We start from the raw sequence: 25,410 nt of genomic DNA on the forward strand, positions 1-25,410 counted from the left end.
ACAATTGCAATATATCTAAACTTTCTTAAAAGCTGTTATTAGTCTTCTTAAAGCTATTATATCAGCATTCTTCGTAACAGCAACTATCTCGATATTCTAATCGTATGCCTGGGATCGAGAGAAATACCTTTATTTATTAAAGGTTAATAACAATAGCCCGACACGACGTACTTCACGGATTACAGCAGGGCGATCATGATTAAGTGGTAAATGTGGAAAGTCGAAACGGCGACGTTATCAGCGCGGGATATCGGACTTATCGTCGTCCTTTAGGATAATTACTATGATCGCTGTCCCTACGGTCGAGTAGATGGAGGAGGTAGAGGAGGAGGCGTAAACGCCAAGCATACGAAGGCGGAGGTGGCAACGAAACAGGCTCGTCCCGCATGAATAATGCGCTCCACGACGTGATCCGAGCTTCCCAGAAGAGACGACTGGCGACCGAAGAGTCGGTGGACGAATACACCTCTCGGGTACCTCGAGCAACCGATCCGAAGTATCGATCGACACAATAAAGCTGTTACGTATCTGACTCGCGAGAGACTGCGACTCGGAGACCTCAGTTGATTATACTCGAGAGTTTATAACGTCCGCCCCTCTCTCTCTCTCTCTCTCTCTCTCTCTTCTTCTTCTTCTTCTTTTCGGAAGATATTTTTCAAATCATTCCGGAGAATTGTGTGAAATATTAGAAGTTTGATTCGTGCCCGACGAGATTTCTGACGTTGCAATTTTTACGCGAAAAGCGGAATGGGTCGAATTTCGATCGAATTGTGAAACGTTGCAATTCTGCCATTCTTGAAGCGTGGATCAGAATTCTAGTCAAAGGTTAATACTAAAATTTTTCGGGTTAGAGTCGAAATATTGTAGAGGCGAAGGTGGTATTATGGACCCCTGTAGGTACAATGGCCACTCGTCATATCTTCGTTATTAAATGTATGAATTCTAGTGATTACTTATGAAATCATTCGTTTAATTTCCTATCATTATGCAATAACGCTAATATGCCAATAGTTTGTTACGAGATATTTTTATTTTTAAGCATTTCGAAACTTTTCCAATGTATAATTTTAATTACACATCTTCATTCTTTTTAAACTCGAGTGTATCATCACACGAATGTATTATATGATGTACGCTTGAATGTTTTTTTTTATTATTCAACATTTTATTTGGTTATATGCACTTCGAGTTGTGCCAAATTACAATAACGTGGGATTTTGTTAATGCAGCCTTTTGAATAAAATAACAATTTTTTAAATCTATAATTTTTATGGAAGAGGCCACTTTACCACCTCAATTTTTTTTCTACTTTCTTTGCAACGTCGTCACATTTTTATAAACATCCTAAGTAATAAAAATATTGCGTTACTTTGAGTCCAGAATCGATTGAGCGATACATTATTGAATGAAGTTTTCAATTAAAAATTGATTATTAACAAAGTTATTGTATAAATATCACATTCTCCTCTCCTCAAATCATGCTCCAAAGATCAAATCGCTCCAATTTTTCAAAGCGTATGTATGAAAAATATGCAAATCACAGAATTATCCGAACTGCATGATAAAATTTAGAGTGAAGTAACAATGAATTCCTGAGAAACACTGAATAGAAAAATATGTGTTACTAGTCTTGTCTATCGGAATCATTGCGATTTTTTCAGAGCGTATCGCTCGATCCAATCCCTTATGCGTGTACTTGGAGCCGCGGGAAGGAGCGGTGCGGCTCTTCGAGATAACCGATAGCTCTGTTCTGTTTCTCAAGTCCTCGCCATTTCTCATTTACGCCGTTCCGTTAAAAATACCTCGCAACGATACACGATCGATTGCCATTCCATTCGTAATTAAAGTCCGCGACTGCACCGCGCGTTCGATCCGATATTCCACGAAGGACGGACACGTCGATCGTTCGATCGGGCTCGAGTAGAGGCCTCCCCCTCGATGCCCCTCGTCCGGAAGTCCGACACGAGGGTACGGGGGGGGGGGCTACCTCCTTCTCGTTCGCCACCTTCCCGAAGGTTCGCGAGTTGAGCTCTCACTTAGCGGCCGCGGTGTCACGATCGGGGACCGGGTGCATTAGCATATCTCCACGATGCAGCGTGTAAGGGGTGCGAGCGGCGGGGTGCGGAAGGGTGGAGGCGGGCGGAGAAGGAAGAGGGACAAAGCGAATGGACGCGGAACGGCGTTATACGAATGGCGAGCGATCGACCTCGTGGGTCGTGAAAAGGCGCACGATCCGTAATGCGAATCGGTGGGGGGTTCGCCGGGGGCAGAAGATGGAAGAGGAAGAGGAGGAGACGAGGAAAGGGCGAAGGGGGACAGAAGACTCACTCAGCCGGGCCCCGTCCCGCTGCCTGTTACCTGTACGTCGCGTGTTTGCCTACCCGCGTCACGATCAGGATCCTATTTGCATAGCGCCGATGAAGCTGCTACCGTCCTACGCCGCCTGCGAGTCCTTCTCCCGGAGGACTAGCGTCGTCGGCGATGTACGTGGGTGTACACCGGGTGTCGTGCAAGTCGTGGACTCCCCTCCCAAGAAATTTTTAGGAATCACGATGATTGCCACGACAGTGTATATCCCCGGGTAGAATCGCTGCACCAGTCAATGAACAAACGTTTCAATCAAATCTGTATAAGAATTAGGTCTAAAGAATGTCAATTAATTTGCAATTTATTATTTTGAAATATTATTTCAATATTTTTTTCTTAAACAGTCATTTACTAACGGTTAATCAGAGAACGGTGCAATAATCTCGTATCCTTCCAGCAAACATCGAATGTAATATAAATAAAATGCTATATAACATATATATAACACACGTGTATGTTATATAACATTACATCTATGTTACATTCGGTGTTTACTGGGCTTGTTACTTGGGGCGAAGAAAACGGCTGCGAGAGTTCCCTTCCTTTCGCGGAACCGTTACGTAGACCGAGAGATCTCATTAAGGGATGAAATCCATCGCGTCCGGATGCATTTGGCGATCGATCGAAGAGCGGCGTTTCTCAAAATTTCCGTTTTACTAACGCTCGAACGGGCTCGAGCCGAGGTCGACGTCGACCGTGACTGAGGCGGCGAGGAAGGAAGGAAGGAAAGGTTTGGAGCGCGGTATAATAAATGCCCCGCATACCTACTTATTACTCTAACGAGCGGACGCTTTTGCATCGCGCGGTGCTTTCGCGGCACGCGTGCCCTCGGTCACGGAACGCGCGCGATGATTTACCGGCGCATCACGTGCGCCCGCGCGACTCCTCAAGAGTATGTCTGGCGTACGCGTCTCTGATTGTTTTATCGATCTTCGCTTCGTTAAATTAACGGCTTTTGTCCGCGGATGCGATTTAATCTCGCCGTCTTTCCCTTCGCGATTCGACAAGGAAGATGTACGCGATGTACGAGGCTCCTATCTGTAATCGCACGCTCATTCTTTAACAAATTAACAAGTCGAATATGATTTTATTAGAGGAAGATTGCCGAAATCGCACCACCTCACCCGAAAATTCAACCGATATACTTATATAATTTTTATGGAATTATTTGAGAACTATATAAATAGTACTGACATTGATACTTGTTACAGTCGAGCAGTGTTGGGCAATATTTAATCAATTTATTGATTAATTACGAGTAAAAATTTAGTTCTTGATTACAATAAACGATTAAAATTTTTTAGTTGCCTCGAAATAAATCTTAGGCGTTAATCAATTAAATTTTTAATTAATAAAATAAATTGATTAAAATAAATTGTATGGAATTGTGAGTCAAACATTCGATTGATTAAAAAAATGCTTTATTACTGCTGATTAATCGTTAATTATTAATCTTTACTTACTGATTTCTAGCATTAATTGATAACTGCATTCATTAAAATAATTTAAAAGGAAGTTATCAAGTGATATTGATTTGAATGTCTTTCCGATAAAATAAATGCACTTTTTAACCTGATAATAGTTTGTGACAATTATAAATATAATTTTTAAAATATGATTAAAAACTAATGATCAATGATTATTTTTTTAAATTAATGGTGCCTGATTCATTTTAATAATCGATTAAATCAATCGTGATTATATGTTATTAATTTTTAATTGATTATTTTAATTCGGCGAAAGCTTAATAATAAAAAATCGATTGATAATCCAAAATCGTTCGACAATTTAATTAGTTGATTACATCAATAATGATTACTGATTTCAAATGTTTAATTTGATTATTTTAATTAATAAGTAAATTAATTGATTAATGCCCAATTCTGTCTAAATCCGACGAGCTTATCAAACGATTCTTTATTTGAAAAAATTTATAGTCATGCAAGAAGTCATAAAAAAAAAACACGAAAGAGAAAATATTGTACTTTATTATAATGTAAAGAACTTAAAAAAATATTCTTCGTAAAAAATATTGCAATTTTGGCAAACTTTCTTTTTTGTTGAATAACTTTGTTTGTCTGAGATAAGTAAATATGTAATAATTTTGGAAAAGTAAAAATTTCTGAGCATCTTGTTAGCTAAATTTCCTGTCAAATTCAACTTTTTGAGATCGTTTTTTTAATATAAATTGGACAAATAATTATAACATTCAAAGTTCTTAAGATTCCAAGGATGCCACAACTCCGTATTATGTGATTCGGTACTATAAGATTTTAGATAACTTCCAGTTTAAAATTACGAAGGTACAAATGAAGGATTTGAAGCAATAAGATATCCAAACCGACTTATCGTCGCGTGACGCATCAATCGCGTCGGGACACCGGTAAATCGGCCGGAATTTGAGGCTCATTAGCGGGGAGACGAAATATATATCGGAAGGACGTGGTGGTGTGGCGGGATCGAAAGTACGAGCTTCCGGCTCCGTTCTTCAGCGCGACGCCGGAGTCGCCGCGATTGCTCGCTTCTTGCATAAAGCGGGGGCCGAAGGTGTACACGGGCGCGGCGGTATCGGTTCCGAGAAAGGCTTATCAGGCCGCGGATATGTTAATGGCGGCCGTGTTGCCTCCCCCCGGTCCCTGCCACGCCACTTCTTCGAGATATATTGCACCCCAACCGCGCGTCGCGCGACGAAGGTGGTTGGACGCTCGTAGAGGTGGTGGTCGTAGGTGCAGTCGAGGCGCGCAGCCCCCTTTCACGATCGGCAGCATGTGCAATGTGCATGCACACGCAATTAAGAATGCCCTGAAGATTAAGTTTTCAATTGATCGTCAAGATATTAGAACAGGGCTGTATTTAAGTTTTTTTTTTTAAGACATTTTTTCAGGATTTACACACATACACACACACACCTACACACCTCGCGTTCTTTTTGGTCGTTCCCTTATAACTTTCGAGAGCTCAGAGATTTTATTTTTAAACTCAAAAATTCAATCCTCGAAATGGATCTTCAATTTTTCTTTCAATTTCTTCACGTTAACCCTTAGAGGGACATATTTTTTTTTACTGAACAGATTTTTATGAACATTTGCATTTACATATTTTTGAGTTACTAATAAATCTAAAGTTAAATTTAAAAAATTTTAAATTGCGGATCAATATGATGGATAAATTTTTTTATATTAGAAATTATTTTTGATACACTTATATTTTTTTTAACAATTTTTGGGTTGCTTATTTAAATTTTAAAAATTCAAAATGTCAGATCCAGTATAGCGAACAATCTTTTTAATATGAAGAACTATTTTCAGTAAACTTATATTTTTGAAAGAGAGATTTCTTGATCGTTTACTATAAATCTAAAATTAAATTTAAAAAATTAAAAAGATAGGTCAATATATAACAGTCAATTCGAAAAAAATTGAATTTTTTTATTTTGATTTGTTTAAACTAAAAGCATATTGCTTCATTGGTTTAAAATAACGATAGAAAATTACAATCTAGGTGTCCAGAGTATAAATTATCAATATGTATATCAGTAGATAAATGTCTAGATGCGTTGAAAAGATTGAGAGGAAAAAGGGACGTATATGTTCCATCGCCTCGGTAAGGATTAACAGCGAACTTGATTGGATGCACTAGTGCGTACGGATGCACATTAAAGTCATCGTACAGAAATCGACATAAAATTAGATATTTAATATAAATATATAAATTAATTAAATTATCAAATCTCTTATGTACTTCAGCGTGCTATTTGGTAAATATGTATTTTATTATTTATAGTATTTGCACTTTTACTCTTGATTGAATCAGTAATTGGATGCAGTTCAATCGAAAATAATAGGTTTTATTGTAAGACCTCTTGCGCTTCTATAGTTTGTATTTTCATAGCCAAGGATTCTTTTTCGGAACTTGAAATCTCGAATCTCGAAATGTTTGTTAGGCCCTTTGAAATTTTAGCGTTGCGAAATATTCTCTCGCGCCCTCGGGTGGACGGGCAAGATTCTTCGGATTCTGAAATTCGGGCTGTTTTACAGTCTTTTGAATTCACGGTACGGCCATTGTGCTCTTGAATTTTCGGACGCGGCGAGATTATCGAGCGCCCGGATCCTCGGATCTCTCTCAGCCGATCGCGAGTCCAATCCACACTCGGAGATCATCTCGAAATCTCCCGCTCGATAATAGAATCCCGGGGGAGGAAAAGGAAACCAACCGTGCGAGATAAGAGGGCTTATCTACAACCTCTATCCCGTACACACCTCTCGCTTCAATCATAAGATAGAGAGATCTATTCGCGGTCTTCTCTCTGCACCTCTCCTCTCCAATCGTACATCTGAGATCACGAGGTGGAGAGCCAGGAGGAAGAGGAAGAAGAATAAGAAGAAGAGAGGGTCGCGTATGAACTTGCAGACGTCGTCGTCGTCGTCGTCGCTATGGCGAACGTATGCATGGCTGCGCAATTAAGGCCCGCGATCGCGCTCGTTCCCGAGAGGGAACGGAAATAGACCGTAGGAGAGAAAAAGGGAGGCTGCCACGCCGTGCCCTGCCACGCCACGCCACGCCATGCCACGCCACGCTACGGCCGATTCATCGATGACCGCTTATTTACAGAGAAGCAGAGAGAAGAAGGAACACGACCCGAGTGTAGATGCGAGCGCGGGATAGCCCACGAGGCGCGCTCTGCAACCCTTTGCCCAATCTCTCCAGGCATCTCTCTTTCTCCGAGTCCTCCCTCTGTCACTCTCCCCGCGTCTTCGATCCTGCTCCTCCTCCTCCTCTTTCTCCTCTTCCTCCTTTTTGCCCGAGGAGGCAATTAAAGCATCCGGGTAATTCTCAAGCCTCGATCTCTCGCGACGACGAACCACCTGGTGGATCGCCCGGTCTCTCGAGGTCCTTGACGATCGATTGAAAAAAGAATGTCTCGACAATCGCGAAGTGTATGCATACTTCTCTTATATTAAATATCGCATCGTTACTGAAAACGATCAATTATTTCCAATCATAACTATTCAAGAATTAAAATATGACTTATCAGATTACGTTCAAAGGAGGAGAACTCTCGAATTTTCTCAACGTATCAATTTTCTTTTGGACATTTGTTCATGTTATGGTTAATTTGAATTTATTTTTTTCTCAGTGTCTCGAGGTTGATCCTTATGAAAAAATACACCCAACTAGGCGTTGGTGGTCCGAAATGACACTCAAATTGAGTTAACTCCCAAATAAACCTCCAACTTGAGGGTTAACACTCAATTTGAGCGTCATTTTGAAGTTGGGTGTATTCTTTCGAGGGAAGGAAGTTATTCATATACTATTTTAAAGTATTTGATTCCCATGTTCCGCGGCCGAAATTTCTTTTCTCATAAGCTCCTTCGATCGTCAGTGATATCCCTGCTAGCTCCCTAGCGCAATCCTCAGAATTAAACCCGCTATCAATGATCCATCACACACGCTCGGCGGCAGCAGCCCTTAGACACTGACAACTATTCCACAGACTGCGCGCGAGTAAGCGGAGCGCGACCCCCGAGGTGGGGGATGAGAGGCGGCGTGCCAAGGGTGCAATTGGTGGTTGTGCCGGACGGGGGATAGACCGAACCGACGGGCGAGAGAGTAGGGAACGTAGGGTACACAAAGGTCCGCTGTACCGAGAGCTCATTAGGCACCCGGACAGCCGGAGAGAGCGGTCTCTCTCATCTCGACACCTCGCCCAGCCTCCCTCCGCTCCAGCGGCGTCGTTATGGTCGTCTCGCGGACTACGTCCGACCGGCGCCGGCGATTTCTGAAGAAATGTACGGTCACTTTTCTTTGTGTTGTATCGCTTGTAAAGCCCACAGCGCTGAATTTGCTGAAGGCGAATGAAGGGCATGGGGTAACAGTGAGATAAATCCGTAATTTGTAGGAGCCGCTTTTGAACGATCAATGTAGTTTAAGGTGGTCTTTGTACATCACGGACGGTGATTTGTTCTGGTTTAGGCTTGTCTTCTGTACCGAATGTCGCAAGTCTTTTCGACGTTTACAGCTCCCTAGATCTTTCGAATCTTCAGACGATTAAAATTCAATTCGAAACGAATTGTTATTTTATTATATAATCTTAGTTTAAGATTTTTAATATTCTTTCAGAAATTCTTTTTCTCTGTTCCCTCACAAAAAGGAAAATATAAAAGAAAATCTTTAAATTCTTTAGAATTGGAATAATTTGTTGCTATCACTTTCAAAATGTTTGAAAATGAAATAATGTAATGAAATAATTTACTTGTAAAAGTGAAAATTCGTATAGCGTCCATTTCTTGCTATAAGATTTACTGAGAATGTCGACTGATGGGTCTCTGTTTTGATTCCAGGGGAGGATGAGGAGTGGAGCGACTCGGAGAAGACCCCGTCGGTGAGCAGCGGCGTGGACGGTGGCGGATCGGCGGTATCAAGTCCGGTCGCACCGCCGGTGATTGAGGAGGACTCGAGTTTGCCACCTCCTCCGAGACTTAACCCCACGTCGTCCTCGACCAGCTCCTCCGCAAGCGAAGACATCAAGCTACGCCTCAGCGTGCTCTCGGAGGACACGAGGAAGCGCCTAGTTAATCTCACTGAGGACATCGAGGTGCGTTGACCATAAGTTAACTACAAGTAACTTAACCCCGATTAACTCTTTGAGAGGATTGGAACTTTCTAAGAGGATGATTCATAAAAGAGCTTATTTTCTACGAATTTTTGGGATCGCTGAATTCAAGTTTGGCCTCAGAATTTTAAAGCTTAATTTGGTGGATTTAATATGACGCTATAAAACGTGTTTCGAATACTGTTTAAAACAAACATGTTTTAAATATGTTTAAAATAAATGTAAAAAACATATTTTTATAAGAAAACGATTCTAGGTAGGTTGTAGGAGAATAATATTTGTATGGTTATTTTTATTTATATACATGTATAATAATTATTTTTCGTAAATATTGTAAAAAAGAATTATTTTATAAAACATAAATTTTATAACAATATTTAAAACATACGAGGATATTAACAAAAATTAAATCTTTTGATCTATTATTTAGATTTTTATATTGGAGTATATATTTTTTATTAAATATTTTTTTATATGCAGAATACAATATATAGAATATTTAATTGCATTAAAGTTATTTTTTAATATTTATTTTTATTATAAAAAATTACAGCTACAAAACTTTCTGCTGAATGTAATTATTATTATTATTATGCATTATTATTTTTAATATTACTTAAAGTATTAAAAACATTTTCTTTTTTTTACAAAAAGTATATTTTGTTCTTTAAAAAAACGGATTTCTAATACGTATGAGTATGAGTTTCAAATAATGCGAAACTGAAAACTTCACTGTTGCTTAGCAATGTTAAAACTGAATGTAAGATAATCAGAACTCAAATAAACAAAAAGATATAATTTTTACATTTCTAAAGGATATCTTTCCATGTCTTATATTTTTTTGAAAAGATATTTTTTAAAGTTTTTAAAAATATTTTATGCAACCTTTTGTGATTTATCTTTCATAAACATCTGGAAATGTCTTGAAAAGACATCTTCTAAAAATCTAAAAGACTACTTATGTGTGACTGATATCTCTTATATCTTTCAAATGTCTGTAGATATCTTTTAGAAATTCTACAAAGATATCTTCAACAAGATCTTTCTAGACAGCTTCTAGAAATATCTTGAAGATATCTTTAATAAGATATCTTTATGATGATATATCTACAATATAACTAAGGCCTCGATGTTTTCTGGGATTATTTTATTTTTTTAAATTCTATTTGCTATATTGGATTCACCATCTTTAATTTTATAGAATCGAATAAAATATTATTAAATTACCATAATAGGCCAAGTTTCTTGAAAATCAAACGAACAGTTTGCAAAGTGAAAAGAAGCGGCTAATAAAATGGTCGAAAGGTTCGTCCTCAAAGGGTTAACCCGTAGGTTTTGCAATTATTGACCTTCTTAAATTTGTTCTAAAATTTCTAATGAAATTTGTGGAATTACATCTTGCATATTATGCTTTCTCGAAGTTGCATTTTTAAAAAAATTTTTTTGATTTGACCTGGAAATTCAATCCTTTACTAAAAAGTAAATATAAAACAAATCCTTGTAGGCTAGAGCAGCAAGAGATCGCCATGGACCGCCCAGGACCGTGCGGACACGAGAGTCGAGTCCCAAGGACGTCGACGAGGAGCAGCAGGGGGCTAAGGAGGACGAGTGCCAGACGAGGCCGTCGTCCTCGTTGTCGTCCAGTGCCGTGAAGAGGCGGGACTCTGCCTGCCGCAGGGACTCAGAGGACTCGATCGCCGCGGGGGAAACCAAGAGGATACGACTCGACGACGAGGCAGCACCAAGACTGAGACTCAATACTAGTCTGGCGACGGATCCCGCCCTGCGGCCCGCCGCCGTCGCCGCCCTTACCGTGAAGCCCGAGAACACGTCGCCGCCGAACCCGACGCCGCCGCTTCCGGCTGGACTGCAGAACGGTGAGTAGAGAATCTAGGGTAAGCGACATGCACGACACTTTCGTTCGGAAAGCTACAAACAATAAGGTATTTGTATAATTATAAGAAAATATAGATCACTACGAACCCCGAGAAGTCGATTTTGGAAATTTCCTTAGATGGTTTTATGTCCCTTTTTTGAAACTCTTATCAATTATACAGCTTTACAAAATGCAAAAGTATTGGTGGATAGGAACCTTCCATCAGAATCTGGAGATCAGAGCCTTTAAAAATTAAAAAAGGAACAAAAATTATGAAATAAAAAATAAAGAAGTAAGCACAGAAGCTCTTGTAAATCTCTAAGAACAGTTCTGATTGAATTAACCCTCCTGCGAATAGAATCATATACGCCAGTAGCACTTTTCTCCTGATCAGTTGTGAAAAATCAGAAAAATTTTTTTTTATTTTGTTACACCTCTACTTTGTATGTTTTAAACATTTTTAAATTTGGATATTTTTTTTTTTTTTAGCAAAATGCAGAGTAATGCTACAGTTACTTGAAATTTTGACTGTTTCTTACGAGACCTACGATTCACATAGAGAATGAAAAATGTTTTGGCTGTACAATACAAATTAAAAGTTATCAAAATTTAAAAACTAAAGGCTTCTTAGGATTATTCTTTCTTTGATATTCTAATCAATGAAAAATTTTGATTGCGAATGCGAAACCTGAAACAGCTGTAATGAAGAAAATAATTTGATTAGTTTATAATGATTTTTACAACGAAAATAATCCCTATTTTGTTGTATATTCTTAATATTTTTTAAATCATTCAGTATACTTGATCAAAATTATTGTATTTAATTCAATATTTCTTCCATATCTGAACTATACTTTTTAAAATTTTAAATTAATACTAAACATCCCCAATTTTTTCAGCGATCGCATCAGGTCGCTTGTTTGTCCTTCCAACCGACGGCAAGGAGACGATCACGGTGGAGCCGGCCAGGCCTCCTCCGACTGGCCTGTTCTGCCCACCGTGCGGCATCCGATTCAGCTCGGCGAGCACCCTCGAGGCCCATCGCACCTTCTACTGCGCCCACCGACCTCGCGTAGACGAGGATACGGCGAACGACGAGGACGACGAGGGTGGCAAGTCCGGCGGCAAGTTCGAGGTACGGAAGGCGTATGCGTGCCCGCACTGCTCCTACAGCGCCGACAAGAAGGTGTCCCTGAATCGCCACATGCGAATGCACGCGGCCTCGCCGGCACCGCCAACGGTACCGTCATCTGTGGCAGCGGCGGCGGTTGCGGTGGTGGCGAATCCGAACTCCTCGACGGGCAACTCGGCCGGGGCTGGTCAAACCACCGCGGCTAATGGTTCTCTGAACGAGGAGGCAGAGAGATACTGCCGGAACTGCGACATTCGATTCAGCTCCTTGAAGACGTACAGGTGAGTGGACGCGGAAGAGTAGAATGTTGCACTGAGAAAAATTTTTTGAAAAACTGAAATATTTAGTCCGATCAACTAAATATCAAATTGATTTAACAATTATCTAGTTGCACAAAAAGAGTTGCCGTTTATTGAACCATTAAAATCTTGAATCAAGAATTAATTAAACCAACTCAATATTTAATGGCACGTATTGGACTAAACATTTTAGTTCTTCGACAAACTTCTTTTCAGTGTGTGATTGTTATAGGGGAGAAAAATATTTTCAAGGGAGAATTTGTAGAAATATTGATTTGTAGAGACACTGAATTTTAGGGTTTAATATCTTGAATATTTAAAACCACTCACCGAAATTTGTCTTTGATATTTAAAAAGTTTTTAGAATTGAAATTGAGACTGTGAAGAATTTTATATGAAATCATAGATGCAAAAATAAAATCATGTATGCATATGTTTAAAAGAAAAATTTATCAAACGTTATATTTACATTTATAAATTTAACTGCAAGAATAATTTTTAAAATAAAATAAGATTCTTTTTTACATTTCAAATTTTAAGAATATGAGTAAACCTTCCTTTGTTATTTATGTATATATAAAGATTATAGAGGTTTGCTTAATTTAATCTGTTACAGGGCGCACAAAACGCATTATTGCAGCACGAGGCACGTGGTGAAGGATACGACGTTGCCGACACCAACAGCGACGCCGGCGTCTTCGGTGAAGGCGTCGCCGCCGACCAGTTCGAGTCCTGGTGATTCGCCACCCCCGCAGCCATGCCTGGCGCTGCCCACCAACCCCATCCTCATCGTGCCGTATTCGTTATTCCGCGGTGCGAGCGTTCTCGCCGCGCCAGCACTTCCGGCCCCCGACACAGCGTGCTTCCTTTTGCCAAATGGTATCAGTATTTTTTTCAACCTTTTCGTAAAATGTTTTAGAAAAAATAAATTTTTTTCGTATTTCCATGAAAAAAACTGCGTACACAGACAATTATAATTTCTAAGATTTTGATAATTTTTAGATATTTTTAAATGAGATACTTTCTAATTGTCAACAAAAATGTGATATAGAAGATATAATTTCGAAATTAATTATGTCTACACACAGAGAGAATTTTCTTTTAGAATTTTTCTTCTCGAAATAATAGTAGTGTGGAACAGTACATAGATTTCGAAGAATTTTGCTGTAATTCTAGTAAAGTTTGATTAAATGTAATATCTTAAATTTCACCAAGCTAATTAATTAAGTTTTTAATTTGTTATATACAAGTCACAATCTTAAATCTATATCTTATTATGTTTAATTAAGCCATTTTATAATGTAAAATGATTTGATTAAGTTTTATTAAAGTTACAGTAAAAAATTCCACGACTCATAATTTTAGAAAGTACATTTTAGAGAAAATTCTCTCCATAGATATTAAACGCTAACGAATGGAACATTCTCTGGAACACAATTTTACGTTTTCAGGATCCCTTCAGCCAATGACGAGGGGCCTCGCTACCTCGGCGCAGAACGCCGTGGTGGAACCACCGGCCGTTCTGAGGGCGGCGAACAAGCCCTCGACGCCGGCGTCGGTGGTCGCGACAGCGTCCACGTCGCCGTCCGCCTCGGCACCCCTCGATCTCAGCATACGCAGGTCACCAGTGCATCAGGACGAGAAGGAGAACAGGATGTCGCCGGCGCCGTCATCTCTGCCTCCGCCTCCGGGCAGTCCCAGATCTAGAGGCAGCGGCAGTCCAAGAACGAGGTCCATCGGTCCGACTCAGACTGCCGTCGTCGCGCCACCCCCGCCCACGGAGCTCGCCCTGAGACTCGCTGAACTGCCGCCGCCCCCTGTTCCCGGGGTGCTCGTCAAGCAGGGCGTCTCCAAGTAAGCAAGCGGTGTTTCTTCCAAACAGCGTTGAGCAAAATTTATAAATTAATAATTACAACTAAAACTTAGTTCTGAATTATAATAAACGATTAGAATTATAATTAATTATACAAAATCATTTGACATTTGGTTTCATTAACTGATTACATTTATTACATTAATCATGGTTACATGTATATACAGTGTGGGCCATAAGTCAGTTGTCAAAGTATTATTACACCAAATGCATTTTTGACAACTGACTTATGGCCCACCCTGTATATGATAAATTTTTAATCGATTGATGTTCAGCACAGCTTCTTAGATTAAATTTTCGAAATTCTGTATCTCTTTTCAAATCTCGATGCATATAAATGTCTGAAACTGTCCTTGAAACTGTAAGTTTTTAAATTCCTCACATTAGAATTTAAGAATCTTTCTCTGGGTCTATAAAATTCTTGTTGTCCATTCTTAAATTGTTAACTTTGAAGAACTTTTCTCGATTTTCGAGATTCTGCGAGATTATTCTTGGAATTATGGAGTTGTTTGTTCTCACAGATGCAAGGAATGCAATATCGTGTTCTGCCGACACGAGAACTTTGTCGCTCATAAGAAGCATTACTGCCAGGCGAGGGAGACGACGGTGAACAATAGTCCGCCGCCTCCCGGCACGCCCTCGCCACCTCTGGTCCAGCTCATCTGTGCCGCGTGTGGTATCAAGTTCGCTTCCATAGACAATTTGGTTGCTCATCAAGCGTTCTACTGTCCCAAAAGGCCCGAACCCCAGGAGCATCACGCGCGGTGTTCTAAGTGCAAGGTAGAGTCTAAAGTAAACAGTAAAGCAAAAGAATTTTAAGGAACTGAATTTTACGATATGTTTAAGAATTAAGAATCTTTGAAAACTTTTGTCATTAATGATTTCGATTGTCAATTCTTTAGCTTACTAGTTTCCAACTTTTGTTCAAGAAGGATCTTAAAAAAAGACCTTAAGAAGTATTTTGAGAAAATATTAAATTAATTAGATACATGGAGGGAAAAACATTGGAAACATGCTGTTCTATAAATGACGGGAAGGAATGAGTTAATGAGGTATAATGATTTTATCGCAGGCGATAATAGAACCCGGCAGCAATCATACCTGCACCAGCAGTGCGACTGGCGGCTGGCGATGCCCAGTCTGCGGCGCCGTTAGTCCCACGGCTGGCGCCGCCCAGCGTCACATGGACGCTCATCAAGGTGTTAAGGCCTTCCGGTGTACGATCTGTCGTTACAAGGGCAACACTTTACGCGGCATGAGGACCCACATTAGAATGCACTTTGAGAAGCGCGGCACTGATCTACAGGTAGATCTCTCTTTCCCTGCCTTTGAGTCTTATATTGTATTCTTACTTTTATATTCTTTGCTTTTGTCAACAACTCGTTAGGGTAAACGACCCAATTATTAACAATGTCCCAAATACTAAAAATCCGATCTTAAATGCTTTTCTTATTTAGAAGATTGAAGTTTTACTTTTTAAAAGTAAATTTTTATAAATTTTTTACAAAAATGTAAGATTTGTTAAAGTTCAGTTTGTCCCTGAATTTGGAAAGAGGATAAATGACCAAATTGATAATGTCCTAGGTTTTTAACATAGTTTCTTTTAATTTAGAAATTATTTATAAAAAAATGTTTTTTTTTTTTTTTTTTTTTTTTTTTTTTATTGGAAGGATGAAGTTTTACTTTAAAAAAACTTTTAAAAAATTTATTTCTAAGCAAATGATTTTTTTACTGGAAGGTTGAAATTTTACTTACAAAAAGTAAAACTTTAATCTTTTAATTAAAAAAAAAAAGATTTACTTATAAACTAATAAAAAAAAAAAACGCTGTCTGAGACACTGACAATAATTGGGCCATTTGTGTACCTTAACACTTTCCAAATTCAGAGACAAACTTCAATAAATATTGTATTTTTATAAAAACACTGGAGCTACGAACAAATATGTCTTTGATACAAGTAAATCAGATTATGTCTTTTTTCCTTTTTAGAAAATATTTGGGACGTGACCTCGATTTTTATGAAGCCATTCTTTGTCTCAGGAGGAGAATTATATAACGTGCGTGCTGGACGACGAGGTGACGTTGCCGCTGCCAGAACCCGCGGCTTCCACGACACCGGAGGAGATTCCTGCTGAGATCCAGGTGAACGGTAAGACGGATACAAGAAAGAGTCCGCAACCACCACCCCCACCGCCGCCGCCGCCACCACCGTTGGCGCCAGCAGTCGCTGGCAAGCAGGTGAAACAGGAACGCGAAGACACGCCACCGCCAGAGGAGAGTCTAGATCCCAACAAGAGCGGGCCGCGCTACTGCCGCTCCTGCGACATCAGCTTCAACTACCTGAGTACATTCATCGCCCACAAAAAGTTCTACTGTTCGAGTCACGCCGGCGAAGCGAGCAATAACAATAACAACAATAACAACAACAACAATAATGCCAGCGGCCATCCGACTACGCCGCCGACCGGCAGGACTGAAGCGTCGGTGCTCTAAATTTCCGAAGTTCTGCAGGCACGACGACACGATTACTTCGCCGTTTGTTTCCTTTCTCGGAAGACCTCCTCGTATTTTCTTTTAGAATATACGTTGAAATAATTAGAAATAATAATTTGGAAATAATCTTTGAGATTTTTCTGTTAGTACTTCGAGATTAATTTGATCAGATAAAACAGTGGAGACATTTTATTTTAAATAATTATAAAAGTGTCTCGAGAAACACAAATTTCATTTTGAAAGAAATTTCTCTATGCATATAATTATGTATGGAGTTATATTTTTTTTGTTAAATGGTCAAATTAATTTAATATTCTGGGAATATTTATGAAAAAAATTAAGTGTATGTATTGATGAACATTGTATATTTTTTTATTAAGGAGGGTCCAGGAAAAAAGTGAGAGACGAAACGTGTGAGAGACGCGATAACAGACTATAAAAATGAGGACTGTTCATTGTTGCCAGTTTATACATAATATAATAAGCGACTATCGGACTTCTTAGTTGAATATTACGTTGTGTGATTTTTGTTGACCCAGGGAATCGTTTGTACTTATAAGCCGCAGGTATCTATGTGTAAATATATATACACTTACATATATGTAGATATATTTATTATAATCGTGTTACATTATTTCGGATTGCACTATAAAATATTTTCAAGTATTTCAAAGTGTTTTTCGAAATATAATACATAATTGTAATATATATATATATACATATAACATGTATAATAAGGAATCATCTTGCACGTGGATGGACGAACTTGCAGGAAAAATTTGCAAACAGATTCAAAACTACACACATTTGATATAATAATATGATTATTAATAAACATAGTCTGCATATAATATGATAATAAAATATAATCTAACGAAATTAATTTAAGAATTTAACTTTTCTTTCATTAAGTTAGTATTGTTTATCTCTATTTCCTATCTATTTTAATCTGAGGTAAAAATATAAATATATGTATTTTTGTTACGTTCTATCTTTCTTTTCTTTATCATTTATTCTTCATTCGTTTGTCTCTCAGTCGCCGATTTCAGATTTAATCAACATTAATGAAATAAAAGGCCTTATAACATAAATTAATTTGCATCCAAAAATGTATACCGTAGGACGTTTTACATATATACATGACTCTGTTTGCAAACAATCCTCTTGGCGATCGTTGCGTCATTCCAACGTTCTTGAGAAGCAATTTTTGAGAGTGTCCGTAAGAATCGACGTCTCGCGTCGCGTCGTCCTGTATATAAAAAAATCGGCGTAAAGCAAAGCGAAGAAAGAAAACGACTCGGTTCTCGACGCCAATTGATCGATCGATTCAGGCGTTGCTGTGCAATCTCATGACTCTCCAATAATCTCGTAGCGTTAATAATCGACATTATCTTACGAACGAATACGATGAGTGTAAAATGTTGTACAGTAGGCGAGTAGAGTATTACGGAGCAGTAGTAAGCGATCCTGATGAATGATACCAATCTCAGCTTGTGAATCTGCTAAGTTACGTTGCGCAATGTATGACATTTAATAATATATATATATATATATATTATATATAAATAAAAAAATACGCATGACCGCGAAAATCGCGTCCGCGTTTGCGAATAATAACCTGATTGCGTCGATAAATATTGAGGGAATTTAAAGTGCATTTAACATAGTATGTCATAAAATATGAGACTTTATAGCGGGCGAGATCTATTCATGATGAAAATTTTCTTACTGGCTATTATTTATCTGTCACAAATTTTTGAAGAAAAAGAGATGATTAAGAGAGAAAATGTAAAAATATTATATTTCAGATATTTTTAATATTAAATATACTTTAATGATATAAATTAAGTTTTGTCAAATTTGTCAAAATAGAAATCCAGCAAAATTTAATTAACTTCTTAAACTACTAAAGCTCCATCGAGTCTATATTTTTAATAACAATTTCATAAATTTAATATTTTTATTACAAAAAAGTGATTAAGGATCGATTCAAGTTCATTGAGAAAATTAAAATTTTGTAGAGATATTTGGGGAATTATTGAGACATTTTGTATACATATTGCAACGAATGCAATTTTGTGACAGAAAGATCTTCAAACGCCTCCCTCGGTGTTATCATTTGAATTTTTATCGGCGCACTCAGATCCTAAAATCAAAAGCGTGCTCGCGAAGCGGAACGAGCACACCTCTCGTCACAGGGCGCGTGTAATGTAACATAAATTAGAATTAAGGCCAGTGTTACGTGTATACGCAATGTACTACTCATATCATATGACGAGCTCGTTAATTAATTAAAAAGGGAAAAAAACACAAGAAAAATGTGCCGATCGTTATCCGCGTGGCGGATACTACGAGCGAGAGAGGCTTCGAGGCGCGAAATCGTGAGGAGGATCTCTTGCAAGAGACAAGTAATCGCGTCACATCGACCGGATTTACTCTCTCCTCTCTATCCTCTCCCCCGATCATTATAGACAACTTGAGGTAATTTTTTTTCGAGCCGCGAGACATCTTTTGTTGAATGTTACGTTGTTAATCACGAATTGAATATGTGTGTATGTACGTGAGTGTGTGAATGTGTGTGTGTACGACAAAAAGTTTGTAAATCCACGCAACTGGTACTTCCAACAACTTGTTATAATTACGCTATAAATCTGGTGTATATCATTACATGCCATATCCACGACGACAATTAAATTCTTTCTTCGACAACACAGATACATCCCGCAACATTCTCCTGTGGATCGATCGCTTAATCTTCACCCGGAAGCAAAAGTGCGCAGATCCTTTCTCGAACTAGTCGAAACCGCCTTCGTACTTTTTTTTTCTTTTCAATCTTTTATAACTTCAGTCAATAATTTCTGTACTTGTTTGGTTTACGTAAAACCATGAGATTCGATTGAAAAAAGAATTGATTTAAAAAGTTTTTTCTTCGTTGACTTTTACGTGATCGATCCTCTCGTCTCTAGGCTTACTCCTTTTGCTGTTCTTATTTTGATAAACGGATTTTACACGCGAGATATATATACACACTATATATATATCTATAGAGAAAAGTCTGTAATAAATAAACATACAAATAAAACTTTATGCCATTTACAATTCGCTTCTTTTGTAAGGAACAACACATAAATTGGAGAAATTAAAATATATATTAATGGAATGTTTATGGAAATATGTATTCAATGAGGTTTTTCATATATACAAATTATCTAAAAATATGTGAAGGTACATTTTAACTTAAGCTTTTTCTTCTTTTTCTTCTTCATCTGACGATAAAGTATCTATCGGACTTTCTTCATCTATAGAAGAGGACTCACTATCACTGCATACTACTTTATTTGAGTATCCATATCCTCTATTTTCACCATAATCGTTATAAATATCATAATCAGAATCATTAAATTCATCATATTCTTCACAATTTTCAGAATCATGATTTAGGAAATTATCAGGATCTCCATCGGGATAATCATTTTTCCAATGTGATTCTGCATTGGAATCCTCAGAGTCGACATCATCTTCAGATTCATGTTCATCGTTTGGGATTTCTGGCTGCACCACCCATATATTTTCTTTCTCTAACCATATGAGGTCATCATTAGAGGCTGACGCATAATACAAATCGTACGCATAAGTCTCAGTATCCTGAAACATATATATTTTTTAATGAATATTAAACATAACGCACAATCAATATGAATAAGACGTAAGACATAAATGTGTCGTGCAAGATATAACTAATTCTAAATTTTAGTTCCTAATATCTAATATTTTTCTATTGTGCGCATGGCCTTATACTTCTTTATTTAAAAGATTAAATTTTATTTTTGCAGAATTTTCTTATTTATTTAAATGTATGTGTCATTGTTAGTATATAAAACTTCATCATAAGGTGTATATATATATATATATATATATATATATATATATATTACAAATATTAGTAAACAATTTCTTTTAAGTAAAAAATTTTAATGTGACTTGCCTCTTTCACTGATGGAGTGCTCCAGGAATCCTCCACATTTATGATTGTCATCAACTGATCCGATTTATCTTCCTGTACAGTATAAGTACGCGAACACTCGGTAATTTTGTATCTATCTGTCAAATTTATATTTGGTTTTAATTCACATTTGGAAAGCTTCTCTGGAATATCTTCAGGACAATCATTGTTGGACACTCTCTTGATACCAGCTTTGTGAGTTTTGACTTTGGGTAGAACCTCAGTAACATATTCCAGAAGACCTTCTTCCTAAAACCAATATTTAACACTTCATTCTTTTACAGATTCTTATATTATTATATCTTAATAATATAACTATATATTCATATAGCGTTTTCAACTGCAGTGTGTTTGGATTCAACTCGAAGTGAGTTAATGACGTTACTTGCTGCACTTACTTGTTCAGTTAGAATCTAAAATAAAGTATATGACATCATTAAACCATCTCAAGTTGAGTTGAACCTCATTGCAGTCGAAAATGCTTAATAACATATTTGTTAAGAGCACTAAATATTATAAGTATTGATACTTTTTTAATAATTTGACTAAGAGTTTAGACTCATCTTATTAATTTTTTACTTTATAATTTAATTACTATGATTATTACACACTATTGTAATAATACATCTATCTAGAGGCAACACGAGTCTTGGAAAGACAGATGCTAGGAATAACACTTAGAAATAGGGCATCAAACAAAGAGATTCGCAAATGATTGAAAGTGACAAACGTCATATGCAAACTGAAATGGAATTGGACAGGACATACCCAGGACAAGAGGTAATCGCTGGACATGTCGATTAATAGAGTAGTGACCAAGGAGTTAGGGATGCCCAAAAACCAAATGAATCAATGATATCAAAAAATTGGATGGCACTGTTTGAATGCAAGTAGCATAAAATCAAGAAGGATGAACAAAACAGACGGTAAAGGATATATGAAGTATCACTCTAGGAGAGGTATACAACCAACAATAGATGAAAAAACACTGCATAATGATGATATCCATCATATATGTATCCATCATAATTTTTTAATAACATAGCTATTATTCAAATTTCTTAAATATAAATATGAAAAAAGCCAATATCAGTCTTGCAGTAGTTAAATTTTTAAATTTATCTTTCAAAAATATTACTAAAAAAAAGAATATTAAAAAATATAGCAGTGCATTATTGAGCGTTTAAAATTCTATATTCTTTTCCTTTTTCTTTTTTTAAAACAAATTTTTTGAAGTACATTCTAGAACAGTTCTTTCACTTGTTAACAGCTAACCTAATCTAACCTAAAAGGTAACGTATTCTTTCTCAGTGTAATTTGTCTACAGGAAAAAATCTGTCAGAGTAGTCAAGTCAATTAATCGCATTAATGTAATATAAAAAACATTAGATTCTCACCGGATCTGCGTACGTCCGGGCAAATTCGGCCACAAGATGCGTATCCGAATTAGAACTCGTGTGACCAGTTTTCTGGCGTTTGCACGCAATAACCAATGCGTCCAGTGGCACGCTGTCACTCTTACGTTTTACACACAAAAGCGTGGTCATTTTGAATGTAAAATACAAGATTAATCCTCAAAATTTTATGTGTAATTAACGCACAACGCAGTACGGACACTTGTAGTGCGCCGATTCCAACGGATTCCAAACCACAACAAGCAGAACTCGAGCATTGCGTTCAGAAATATCACCCGAATGCACCACGCAAAATAGCCAATGGAATCATTCGATGATATTCTCCCATTGGCTGTTTTGCCATTTTCGTATACAAAAGTTTTTCATATGTTTTCAAGAATAAAAGTTACATGGCACATTTACACATCTTTTTAATAAATTGCTTATATGAATCTCAAGTCCGTACATGGACATATACAACTAAATCATATTGCATTTATATTTATATAACCACGTATGATAGAACGTGGCTAGATGTTTCGATAAGCTAGAAATATTTTAATTTATTTACATTTTTTAAAATTGTTATTTAGAAGTGATTATTAATCTGAGACGTGTCTTAAACATAATAACAATTTGCATCATAATATGAAAAATAAATGCAGAGTTAAGATCGAAATATCGATAGTATCGATCTTGGCCCGTGACGTCGACCGCGCGGAGTCGACGCTTCCCGCCGTCTTCAACTACGTTCACGTTTCTTTCTCAGAACGCAAATGACGCGGGACGGACGGGCTCCGGAACGGGGGCGTCATTGCGGCTGATTTAACGGGTAAGCGAAACCTCGCATTAATAGTTATTGTCAATTTAATTATCGCGTAACGTGTAGATTCGATGCTCGTACGTTACGCGGTCGCGGCGCGAGCGCGGCGTCGAGCTTGACGCGTGTAAAGTTGACCGTGCGAAAACGAAGCCGACTCCACCATTTTAACTCGCATTCACGTCTGATTACAAAAAACGGTGGACGCGATGCAGATCGAAGCGGGAGCGAGTGGCATCGCAAACTCGTTAATAGGTAAATCTATATTAATCTCGCGATAATTTTTAAGTTTGCTGCTCGATAATATGTTGCGGAAAATGCTAAGTTGAGTGTAGGACATGGGTAGCGTTTTCGCGGTGACGCGAACGCAGCGTCTTGTCGCGTGAAGTTGACCGCACGGAGACGAAGCCGCTTCGCGCCACCTTCAGGTGCATTCACGTTTCTTTCTCAGAACGCAACGGACGCGGGATGGACAGGCTCCAAAACGGAGGCGTCATCGCGGCTCGTTTAACAGGTGAACGAAACCTCGCATTAATAGCTATTGCTAAAAGTTAATCATCGCGTAACGTATTATAGATTCAATACTTGTAGCGCGTCGGCGATGCAAACGCGGCGTTGATCTTGACGCATAAAGTTGACCGCGCGCGAGGGAACGAAGCCGGCTCGCCATCTTGGTTCACATTTACGTGTCTGATTGCAGAACACGGTGGATGCAAGATGAATCGGAGCTGGAGCGAGCGGCGTCGCGACTCGTTTAACAAGCAAGTGAAATCAATCGCAATCTCGATCGTGTCAATATTATCAGTTTAACCATCGCGTAATACAAATTCTGTATTCATACCGATGATTTGTACGATTGAAGATATATTGCGTTATTTGTATTGACAACGACGATATATATAATTTTTGGATTGCAAGTAACGCGCGCGGATATCGAGCTTATAGTAATAATATGCTTCTAACGTATAATACGAAATAATAATCGTCATAAAAAGCAACGTATATTTGTTGCTTGAGACGCGGACTAGTGCATGAATGTGAAGTTGGGAGCGGGATGTGTAGTATCATTACGTCACAAGTACGGCGTCGCTATGAAGTTGTCCGCGCGGGAAATAAAAAAGTTTCATCTTCTTTGAATTTACTTCTTATTTGCAGAACGCGGCGTAGGCAGAAAGGATCAACTCCGGAACAAATGGCGTTACGATTTATCTAATTAGTAAGCAAAGTTTACATTAGCCATGTATTTATTTTTAAATAAGATCTAATTATTACACAAAACATAGACTTAATACTTGTTTGCAACATAGCGCGCGATTTATGATTTTAGTAATTCATTTTTGTTAAAACTTTACACTTTTATTACATATCCGTCAAAATTATTAATAAAAAACGGCAAAAATAATTTTTCTATGTATTTATTTTTAATATTATTTCCATTTAATATTTTTTTGTATTTGAATATTTTTTTTGTGTTACAGATCATATAGTTTTGTACGTACTATAATTCTATTATTGCACATCGTGCGAATATAATGTGAAAAGGAGATCTGACAACTCGGAAATAAATCAGATTTAAGGGAGGTATCAAGCTTTGGTGGAGCAACTTTGCGGTAAGCATTAATTCTTACATACGTAAAATTAATTGTTTGTTTCCGTTTCTTCAGTCACTTTGTTTCAATTTTTTAAAATAATAATTAGAGGAAAAATATTTTAATATAAAGCTTTACAAATTTATTTTTATGAAGTTATACTTTTTGAAGAGTATAATTATAACATTTTAATTTAATTATTATATTATTATAATTTTAATTCATAGATTTATTATTACGTTGCAACATAAGTTTAATTTGACGATTTATTATTGTTTTGACATAATTTTAATTCACGTTTATTATGCCGCGACATAATAATAATTTGACAAATTAAAATTATATTGCAACATAATAATAATTCCATGAATTAAAATCGACATAAAAATAATTTTGTTAAAACATAACTTTAATTAGATAAATTAAAATTATGTTATGATATAATAATAATTCTATTTATTAAAATTATGTCGTAACATAATAATAAGTCTGTGAATAATAATTACTTTTAGAACATAATACTAAATCAAAATTTTTCTTGTATTTCATACATAAATATAATTTAATGAATAAAAATTATATGTATATCAAAATGACTAATGATGAATTGGACAATATTGAATATAAAAAAATTTAAAACTTTAGTATATACAGCATAAATATTTTGTAAAAACATAGATAAAAAAATTAATGCAAAAGTACAATTTGTAATGCTTATTTTAAATAACCATTAAATAATATTAAAAATTTGTTTGTTTGTTTTATTCGGAACTCATGTTAATAAATACATGAATTGTTTACAAAAGATTTATACTATGCAATATATAAATTCTAACTAGACAGGTTATTCATATTTCTTATTAGGACACATTAGAATCTAAATAGAACTATACAACCGCTATTCAATTTTTGTAAAGGACTATAATAGGCTTAAATATAGAAAATAAAATA

General features: G+C 37.1%; 2 protein-coding genes across 5 annotated transcripts in view; one reads left to right on the forward strand and one right to left on the reverse strand.

The window, feature by feature from the left end:
* Positions 1 to 19,336, forward strand: part of LOC105201725 (zinc finger protein ush) — a 239,756-nt gene extending 220,420 nt beyond the window's left edge. For 2 of the 4 annotated variants that reach the window (XM_011169882.3, XM_039456851.1), the window contains exons 2-9: positions 8,709 to 8,962; positions 10,485 to 10,857; positions 11,756 to 12,269; positions 12,904 to 13,166; positions 13,739 to 14,141; positions 14,682 to 14,940; positions 15,233 to 15,466; positions 16,201 to 19,336. In XM_011169882.3, coding sequence (XP_011168184.2) covers positions 8,709 to 8,962; positions 10,485 to 10,857; positions 11,756 to 12,269; positions 12,904 to 13,166; positions 13,739 to 14,141; positions 14,682 to 14,940; positions 15,233 to 15,466; positions 16,201 to 16,653 — 2,753 coding nt within the window. In that variant the 3' untranslated portion in view covers positions 16,654 to 19,336. Of the gene's footprint in view, positions 1 to 6,161; positions 8,157 to 8,708; positions 8,963 to 10,484; positions 10,858 to 11,755; positions 12,270 to 12,903; positions 13,167 to 13,738; positions 14,142 to 14,681; positions 14,941 to 15,232; positions 15,467 to 16,149 lie in introns of those variants that run through there. The other 2 variants (XM_039456852.1, XM_039456853.1) reach the window with 2 other exon arrangements.
* A 468-nt stretch (positions 19,337 to 19,804) lies between these two features.
* LOC105201739 (probable RNA polymerase II nuclear localization protein SLC7A6OS) lies at positions 19,805 to 22,353 on the reverse strand. The gene is made up of 3 exons (XM_026137028.2): positions 22,054 to 22,353; positions 20,639 to 20,905; positions 19,805 to 20,298 (listed from the first exon to the last, which is right to left on the reverse strand). The coding sequence occupies exons 1-3, from the start codon at positions 22,201 to 22,203 to the stop codon at positions 19,891 to 19,893; spliced, it is 825 nt and encodes a 274-aa protein (XP_025992813.1). The 5' UTR covers positions 22,204 to 22,353; the 3' UTR covers positions 19,805 to 19,890.
* Between the last annotated feature and the right edge of the window lie 3,057 nt (positions 22,354 to 25,410).

Source organism: Solenopsis invicta, chromosome 13 (genome assembly GCF_016802725.1).
Source record: "Solenopsis invicta isolate M01_SB chromosome 13, UNIL_Sinv_3.0, whole genome shotgun sequence".
Lineage (NCBI taxonomy): Eukaryota > Metazoa > Arthropoda > Insecta > Hymenoptera > Formicidae > Solenopsis > Solenopsis invicta.

Excerpts from the sequence above, each read along its gene's own strand:
- LOC105201739 (XM_026137028.2), bottom strand. The coding sequence starts at position 22,203 with ATGACCACGCTTTTGTGTGTAAAACGTAAGAGTGACAGCGTGCCACTG. Across the intron at positions 20,906-22,053 it reads CCCGGACGTACGCAGATCCG|GAAGAAGGTCTTCTGGAATA; the intron begins GTGAGAATCTAA and ends TATTGGTTTTAG. Across the intron at positions 20,299-20,638 it reads GCACTCCATCAGTGAAAGAG|GATACTGAGACTTATGCGTA; the intron begins GCAAGTCACATT and ends TATATGTTTCAG.